Source organism: Mastomys coucha, unplaced genomic scaffold, assembly GCF_008632895.1.
Source record: "Mastomys coucha isolate ucsf_1 unplaced genomic scaffold, UCSF_Mcou_1 pScaffold4, whole genome shotgun sequence".
NCBI lineage: Eukaryota > Metazoa > Chordata > Mammalia > Rodentia > Muridae > Mastomys > Mastomys coucha.
The window spans coordinates 48,465,825-48,475,279 of record NW_022196910.1 but is presented as its reverse complement, the minus strand read 5'-3'; the positions used below and the strand labels follow the sequence as shown (position 1 = coordinate 48,475,279).

At 45.4% G+C, this 9,455-nt stretch overlaps 1 protein-coding gene across 2 annotated transcripts in view; it reads right to left on the bottom strand.

Annotated features, from left to right (window-relative positions):
* Gns (glucosamine (N-acetyl)-6-sulfatase) overlaps positions 1-9,455 on the bottom strand; it is a 42,525-nt gene that overhangs the window by 26,397 nt on the left and 6,673 nt on the right. For both annotated transcript variants that reach the window (XM_031349162.1, XM_031349163.1), the window contains exons 3-7: positions 5,785-5,991; positions 4,128-4,193; positions 3,624-3,722; positions 2,363-2,530; positions 203-285 (exon numbers count right to left, since the gene is read on the bottom strand). In XM_031349162.1, coding sequence (XP_031205022.1) covers positions 203-285; positions 2,363-2,530; positions 3,624-3,722; positions 4,128-4,193; positions 5,785-5,991 — 623 coding nt within the window. The remainder of the gene's footprint in view (positions 1-202; positions 286-2,362; positions 2,531-3,623; positions 3,723-4,127; positions 4,194-5,784; positions 5,992-9,455) is intronic.

The following is a 9,455-nucleotide window of genomic DNA, read 5'->3' as shown; positions in this document are numbered from 1 at the left end:
CGAAGGCAGGAAATAATCAAACTCAGGGCTGAAATCAACCAAATAGAAATCAAAAGAACTATACAAAGTTTAGTCAGTCTTAAAGTCCAAAAGGTACCTCATGCCCATAAACATAACGGTGTATCTGTGAGGTGCAATGCCCCACAGTGTCTCTCCCGCTGGCCCACCTCCCCCACACTGAGAATGGAATGGCTGTGCTTACCTCCTCCTGAAGGCGTCATCTAAGAACTGTATTGACGAATTTGTCATAGGAGTCTTGGCTTGCCTGATTAGCCAGTGCTTGTTCTAAGATTCAGAAGAAACAAACATTAACACCAAGTCACCACAATCACGCTAAGAGAGTCCTCGAGTCCATAAGACAAAGGATCCTTCACACTGTTGCAAACTGCCCAGAAGCTGCTGAAGAAGTCACATTAGACTACACTAGGATGCCTCTTCCTCTGAGCTCCTACAGCAGCCTAGCAGCCTCTCAGATGAACTCCATTACTCCACCGGCCTCTCGCCAGGAAGCACCAGGACACTCTTGCTGGCAACAGAGATCGGAAACTCTAGTGAGTGCCCCCAAGCCAAAGTGAGATTCAGTTGGTAACGCTAATCCTATGTCAACTATAGCTACAAATGGGCAAGTGCTAACTTACCTCTCTATAGTCTGCCTGCAAGGCCCTGCTTTCCACTGACCTGTCAACTCGAGGGACTGGTATCCTTGGGGAAAATCCTGTACTTGGATTTAAAATGTCAAGTTCTGCAGAGACTGGAATAGCAGAGCTTGTAATCTTGGTTCCCAGCACCCACACAGGGCAGTTCACAACTGCCTGTAACTCCAGTTCTAGGGGCAACTGAGCCCTCTTCTGGCCTCCTTGGGTACTGCACCAACATAAACAAACCCACACCAAAGACACATACATGAACATTTAAAAATAAAAATGAAATCGTAAAAAAAACTAAAAACCCCTTTAAGTCCAGTTCTGGAGGGCCCTTTTAATTACATAAAAGCCACATTTTAGTAACAAAAGGACCTCAGATGCCATCAGCTCTTCATGCATGCACTGTACAACTACATTTCTCCAACTGTTCTTTGGCTAATAGGCTTTAGAAATTCGATCTTAAATCCTCCTGCTGGAGGCTCACATCAGCTCGCACGTGACTAGAAATTCTTTTGCGGTCACTTAGCTAACCCAAGGATTTCAATATTACTGAGCTCAGTAATATTGAAATATTAAAATGCTTCTAGTAACTCTTTTTGGAACACAAAATTGAGACCAGTCCACTAGTTTAAAATCAGCTTCTCAACCTAATTTAACAAGCATATGCCTGAGTTGTGGCACAGAGTGCGCCAGATGTTTCTCTATATTTTAATCATTACTGTAATCAAAGGCTTGAGACCGGCCACCTTAGGGAGAGCAACAGGAGGGGCAAGCATCTGGCTCATCTCACAGACAGAAATACATGCTTCTGGATCTGCCTTTAAGACTCATTTTGTATCGTTATGAGCACTGTGACTTCTCAGTGAGACTCAGGCAGTGGAGACCTGCTTACATGCTCAGCTAAGGGAAGCATAACGCACTGACTGAGGGATACTTTGAGGAGACAGGCTCAGAGGCACAGACCTCTGATCCCAGCAATTAGAGGAGGCAAAGGCACAAAGGTCACTGTGAGTTTGAGGCCAGCCTGGTCTACAGAGATACCGTGTCTTATAAAACAAACCAAGGAGCATGGTTTGGGAGACAGTGAATGGAAGGAGAATGATGTGTGGGAATGTTTCTGTTGCTGAAAATGTGACTTCTGTTTGAGGGAGAAAGAACCTTTACATGTGGACTTGAAGTTTCTGGAAATATTTTGACAGGATTTCTCTCAGGAATCTGGGGCACCCAGTACCTTGGGTAGGAGAATGGGGAAAGGGGAATGACATATTAGGTAAATTTAAGGGACAAGGGTTGTTAACTGATGAGGCCCTGCTTGGGCTGTGGCATTTAATCACGTACATCCTGCCACCTCCACACTGTATGTGCCTCCTTTCTCTATCTTATGTCTTAGGTGAGAAACACCCAAGGCTGCTATAAGTGCGAATGTTCCAGAGACCTGGTTTAGCTACTTCTGGGACAGAGAAGGCAGGACACATGCTTATAGTCAATCAGGACCAGCAGCACCTTTACCATTCTTAGGAATCTTTTCTAGCTGCTCACAGGATGTGTGGTAGGAACTTTATCTGTATATTTAAAAACATTTCTATCATCTGTTGTACTAGGGACAGATACAACAGTCCCTCCAGGAGAGCTCAAAGGAACCCTCTTCCAAGGCTTCAAGCTTCCTGACTAGCCGGTTACAGCGGGAACAGCTTACTTTAAGGATCAGAGGCACCTACCGTCCCATGGATGTTGAAGTTCTTGTTTCTTGGTGCGATGACATTCTGGAAAGCCTTCTGGTACTGAGGTGCGGCTGTCCACGGTGAGTGGGGCGCTGGGGTGGAGATCATCATGAAGAATGGCTCAGAGTTGGACTTGTAGTCCAGGAAGTCCAGGGAGAGATTGGCCTGACACACACAGAGAGTGGTCATGTCCTACCCCTGCCTAGCAACTGTGTATCCAATGGGGAAGTTTCTTTTGGTAGACAGAGCACACAGGGTCAGTGTGGACACTATCTCAGGCATAGTTCATTTCATGGTCATGTGCAGCATGTTGCTGGTATAACACATCTGGTCTGGACCTTGACAAGTCTACCAAGGAGAGTAACTGAGACCTTAACTTTATAAGACCCAGAGATTATGTTCCCCATGCAGTACGGAATAGTAAACTGTCCATTTTTGTATTAATTTATAGCAATGATGCCTTAAAGAATGGTAGGAGGGTAGTGGGAGGGTTCGGCAGGTAAAGGTGCTTCCCACCAAACCTAATGAGCTGCGTCCCCTCCGCAGACCAACGCAGCGGAAGGAGAGAATCCACCCCGCTGTCTTTACCCTTTCCTACGACAGATGTCAGCTGCTGGCAGTTTCTCCCCTGCTCAGTCCTGCTTGGTCATACTGCCTCCGCCTCCGACACCACTGCCCATCCTTTAGGCTTCTGCTCAGAAGCCACCTCACACTTTACCCTTTCTGCCTTCTCTCACCCAGCAGTGCCTACTGAAGTAAGTGATCAGCAGGAAACTAGGGAAACACTGCAAGTATGCATGTACATAACCACGCCCCCATGGCACCAGTGAGATTTCCAGCTGGAAGAGGTTGCTTTCCAAGGACCTGGCCTATGCCCTCTTCAGGGAACATCTACTGTGTCATGTGCTAGACTGTCTGGTGAATAAATACTCAGCGGAAGGTTTCCCTTAGAAACTTGTCAGGACAGGAGGAGTCCACCTGACTCTAGTGCTTTACCTACACACAGCCTCACCCACAGAGGCTTGTAAAGGACAACTGAGGAGACTCTGTGGCCACCAGTCGCTGGTAGAGGTGTTTACTTCTGGATTATGAGAATATGAGACTCAAGTCTTGGCTTATATACAAAGAAAAACAGCCTAGAGGTCTTTAAAAAGCTAGAAATCTCTTTGGCAGACAGACCAGTCATTGCGCATTTCTGTTTGCTGGTACAAAAAAGCCTCGGCTGCTGTCATGTGTGAGGCAGCACCGCTGAACTTACCAGAACATCTGTCAGGTAGTCCACACTGTAGTTCTCACCATGTTTCCGTGCCTTCCCATTGATGGAGAGGGTGTAGTTATAGTATTTAGAATTCTTTTCCTATATGAAACAGGAAGTAAAGTTTGTGAGGAAGTCACTATACAAAGCCAAAGTGTGACCTCCTGCTGGCTAACGTGCACTGTTTAAAGGTGACAAGACAGAAGAGGGGCAGCTGCCCTGTCAACAGTGAATTGGGGTTGAGGAGCATTATCATAGACTAGCAGGATCTCATTAATCCAGGCTGTTTTAAAAACCAGACGTGGGTCAGAAAGACCAGGGAAGCACATAGCCAAGCCACTAATGGCAGGAAAAACACCTTGGATGAGGTGACTCATCAGCCAACAGACTTTCATTACAAAGACAAATCATCAACTGGAACACTTGTGCCGGTATGGGCCTGAGTCAGATGATACACACTTTGCGTCTCTGGGCTGTGTCTAGTCATTCATTTCAATAACCACTTACCAAGGCATACCAATAACTCCAGCCCAGAGGAATGTGCTCCAGTCCGCCTGCGTCTGGGGCTCCATACTGGAAGGACAGTAGAGTGGGGGTTAGAGCTCCTTAGAGAGTCCAGAGAGAAACCAGCAACCAGGAACACTTTTCAACCAGTGCCTGAGACAACAGGTGCACAGCTTCCCCAAACACACAAACTAGAGAATAAAGAACTCTGTGACCCAAGCCTTCTCTTCAGCAGAGTCAGTAATTGTGTCTCTGTGCTAACCTGGCCTGCCGGCTATCTTGATTGATTAGCCAGTGTGCCATTCAATCATTTAAACATACAAAGCTGTCAAGAGAAGACTGTCTTGTGACATGTGAGTTACGCAAACCTCAGATGTCAATGCAGATGGTTTTGTTTGCACACAGGCAAGCTCACCCATGGAGTGTCCACAGCTGCATTTCTGCTATGGTGGCACTGTGCAGTAGCTCAGAGAGACGTGTGGCCTTTAAGCCCAACATTTGCCATCTAGATATTACATGGAACCTATTCATGGGTGAGCACTGAGCTACAACTGAATAATCTAAATCACACTTGGCTGTTTTCAGCCAAGAGAATCAGATGCTTGCCTATTACTTTGGCTGTCCTGATAAAATCTATTTTTGAGGCTCGATTTATTTGGTAAAATGATTAGAAGAGACCACAGCACACTTCCCCCTATCTAAATAGAGTTCAGTACTGTCCATTTAAGGCAGGACTGAATCTCTGAAGATTGTCTCACACTACACCTTCAATGTGCAAAGTAACCCAATTTCCCTTATGATCATGGAGTTGCCCCAACCCCACTACAGAGCGTCTTCCTGTTTCTCACAATTCTTTCAAACTGACTCAGCTTCCTTCAAACCCACAGTTCGCAGACCCCCTCAATGACAGGGAGGGAGGGGCACAGAAAATTCATGTGACATGAAGACTTCTAGCTACCACAGGAAAAGAAAGTCAGAGAATGCACGCCTCTTCACCCGGACCCCAGTTTAGCCATCACTCAAGAGAACCCCAAGCACCCAGGCATCATTTCCTTTTAGCATAGATTCTAAGGAAACTGAGACAAGGTGGTGCACTTGGGGCTATGAAGCCGAGTGGCGGGTCACATGGGGCCAGCATCAACCGCCCAACCACAGCCTCCCACAGCCTCCCAGCCCACGGGGTGCTGTCCTCTCAGCACAGACAGACCCTCCACAGGCCAGGCTTGCTTTTCTTCTGTCCTCACTGTGCAGGTCAAAAAATGAGCTATATGTTGAAATGTTCTAATTCAGGGGTGATCTAAGAAACCTGAGCAAAGCTTCTAGCCCCCTCCCGCTTGATATTGAAAAAGAGGAAATGGAACACAGACACTGTGACAGCTACATGACTCAAGGATCCCAGATGAAAGGGGGGAGGGGGCAAATGTCCTAACACTTAGGACAGTTTGTAAATAGACACTGGGGGCTGTGTGGAAAGAGAGTAACCACAGACCCAGGCACACAATGTGCTTGTCTAATGGGCAGATCAGCAAAAAGGTGCATAGAACCAAACCCTTGAATAGCATGATGTGAATTGATACCAAGGAGAAAAATAATTATCAGGAAATAAATTAATTCCCATTTTAAATGCCGTTGTAAGAAAGGAGAAGATCACTCAACATACCTCGTTTAAATACTTCCCAGCAAAAAAGGTCTGATAGCCGCACACCGACCTGAGGATCGCTGGGAACGTGTACGGCTCCTGGATCTTCTGCCAGGACTTGCTGCTGCAGTTCCCCTCCAAAGTGTTGTTAACGACGTGGTGGTTGTGGGGGTACTTGCCAGTCAGGATGCTGGCTCTGCTGGGGCAGCAAAGAGCACTAGGTACATACTGGAGAGGGGTGGGAGCCAAAGGGTGACAGTCACCAAGAGGGAAGAAAGAGGAAGGTGCTAAATGCTTCATTTTCATTTCAGTCTCTCACTGAGCAGAGATCCTTCTTTACACATGACACACTTCAGGGCTGCTGGAGTCATTCGTCAGGGACAACACAGCAGATTGCAAAATAAAGTCAGTGAACTAATTGTTATTTGAGAAAAGGGGACCAGGAGGCGGGTCGAGGAGACGAAGTGGGGCTGGGTGTAATTAACATAATTAAACCCGTTACTTCTGATGTCTACGTGAAAACTGACCATCTGATCGTCCGAGACCCATGTTAGCGTCGTGGTCCCTTTACATACTTAGCTTGGTTTTGCTGTTGTTTTTCTGCTTTTCAAGTTGGATTTAACCTTTTTTCCCCCTTTGATGCCAGGACTTAAAAATCAGGACCTAGCAAATGTTCCACCACTGAGCTAAGCCTCCAGTTCTGACTGGGATTTTAAAATACTCATGAGGGTGACTGTTTCCATATGAACACTCACTCCCCCTATCACCACCCCCTTTTAAATCGTGTTATTTGTCCTCTGTAATTCTTTTTAAGTCTTTGCTTATTAGTTATGTATGCATATGTATGTATATGTGCTTCATGTGTGTCTGTCACATGTGGGGGCACACACATGGAAGCCAGGAGAGGGTGACACCCTCACAGAGGGGCCATTGGCCTGCCAATGGTTGATGGCCCTACATTCCAGTCCTCAGGACTGGTCAACAGGCAGCTTTAACTCGGAACTTCCCTTTCAGTCCTGACTTCTATAATTTCTACATTGACTGTTCTTTTTTCCTGGCCTTGGAAGCTTTAACTGCCAAACTGCCGCAGACTAGAGTCAACCAAAATGGGGGTTTCAACTGAGGGGCTGCCCAGATCAGACGGACCTGGACCTGTGGACATGTCTATGTCTTGATTGTTAATTGGTACAGGAGGGCCCAGGCCTCTGTGGGTGACAGCATTCCCTGAACAATTAGTACTGGGTTGTATAAGACGGCTAGAGAAGCCATCATGGTGACACACACCGTTAGTCACTCGGGAGGCAGAGGCAGGTGCATCTCTGAGTTTGGGACCAGCCTGGTCTACAGAGCAAGTTCCAGTGCAGCCAGGGCTATACAGAGAAACCCTGTCTTGAAAAACAAAACAAACAAAAACAACTACAAAACCTTCAAGGCAGTTAGGCATGGGCTAGCAACTGAGCCAGCAAGACCAGTAGGCAATTTTCCTCTGTGGTCTCTGCTTGAATTCAGGCCTTGACATCCCTCAGTTACAAACTGTGACTGTATGTATGTATGCCAAATAAAAGCTTTCTGCCTCAAGCTACCTTTAGTCAGAGCACTTTACCACAGCAGAAAGGAAACTAGAACATTTCCCTTTTTGTTTTTTGACCTTTTATGGTCAGTATCACATTATTACTAAAATTTCATATTTCATCCTAGTACCTAGCTAAAACATCATCTTATGGGTTTGATCTCTGTTGCTGATAAAACCCAACCAACCTTGGGCCTGGGTGTCTAATCCAGTGGCTGAGCACATGCACAGCATGTGTGATTCCTTGTATCAATCCCCAACACCAAACAAGAAACATTATCTTGACCATGCTTACCCAGACAGTATTTAGAATCATTTAGTTGGATATTGAAAAAAAGTCTTAAATTTTTAATTAGAAGTATATTTTATAATAGTGCCTTTACACAGAAATGATGTACCTATCAACATACCAAGTATTTTTTTCAAAAAGTACTGTTGCTTATATAATATTTTATTTTTTATTTTTTGAGATAAGATCTCACTACGTAGCTCTAGCTGTCCTAGAACCATGTAGCCAAGGCTGGCCTTAAACTCACAAAGCTCTGCCTGCCCCTGCTTCCTGAGTGTTAGGGTTAAAGGCTTGCACCACTATGCCTGGCTTACTTGAAGAAATCATATCCATTTTTGGCCAGTTACTCCTAGAGTGAATTTTCTGCTGCTAGGTGGAATTTTGTGTTTTTATTTTTTTATTTTTAGGATTTTATTTATTTATTTTATATATATGTTGAGTACACTGTAGCTATCTTTAGACACATACTAAAAGAGTGCATCAGATCCCATTACAGATGGTTGTGAGCCACCATGTAGTTTCTGGGAATTGAACTCAGGAACTCTGGAAGAACAGTCAGTGCTCTTAACCTCTGAGCCATCTCTCCAGCCCCTTGTTCATGTTTTCCCAATATTTTTTCTTGTTCTTTTCTTCCTTCTTGAAAGTCTCACTATGTAACCGCGGGCTGGCCTGGAACTTGAACCCACAGAGCTCCCAGCCTCTGCCTCCTGAGTGCTGGGACTAGAGGCACGTGCCACCACAATTTTAAGTTGATAGGTGGACTGAGCTTTCCACGTTAAAATGAGCTCTTCCTCCCTTCAGTTACTCCTTCTGTGGACAACATCTAACAATGTGTAGAACTTGCTGTGACCTTACACTGACACATTCATCGTGTGCTGATTCATGAAACCACAATGACCCTGAGGTGGACGGTACTGACTTCATTTAAAGAGGGGAAATCAAAATCCAAAACAGAGCTGGGAACAGGCAAATAAAGAAATAAAATGTATTCAAAATTAGTCTGGCTACAGAGTCTATGCCTAACCTAAGCAAAGCACTTTGCAACTGTTCAGTAGGTTTCCAGGTGTGAAGCTACCACACCAGCACTTAAGGGTTTCATGTAAGGTTCTTGAATACAAACAGTCAGATTTGTTTTGGGTTTCTGATTCCATACAGGCTGCATGTGTGTGTTCAGTACCATGACCTTTGTCAGGGTTAGTCAGCAGAGCTCATGAAACTTTTACTCTATAGCAGCTTATAGAGCATAAATGTTCTTGCTTTGTACTAACTAGTTTCAACCCTCAAACTGTAAGGGTTTCAATACAATTCCCTAGTTATGTAGCAGTCTAGCTTAGAAAATACCAGTCATTTGTCAGGTGTATTGGCACATGCCTTTATTTTTGTTTGTTTGTTTGTTTGTTTCTCTGTGTAGCTCTGGCTGTCCTGGAACTCACTCTGTAGACCAGGCTGGCCTCAAACTCAGAAATCCACCTGCCTCTGCCTCCCAAGTGCTGGGATTAAAGGTGTGCGCCACCACTGCCCGGCATTTATTTATTTATTTATTTGTTTGTTTATTACGTAAGTACACTGTAGCGGTCTTCAGATGCCCCAGAAGAGGGCATCAGATTTCATTAAGGGTGGTTGTGAGCTACCATGTGGTTGCTGGGATTTGAACTCATGACCTTCCAAAGAGCAGTCGGTGCTCTCCCCTGCTGAGCCATCTTACCAGCCCGGCACATGCCTTTAAACCCAGCATTTGGCAGAGGCAGGCATATATATTTCTGTGAGTTTAAAACTAGTCTGGTGTACAGAGTGAGTTCTAGGACAGCCAGAGCTACAGAGTAAGACCCTGTC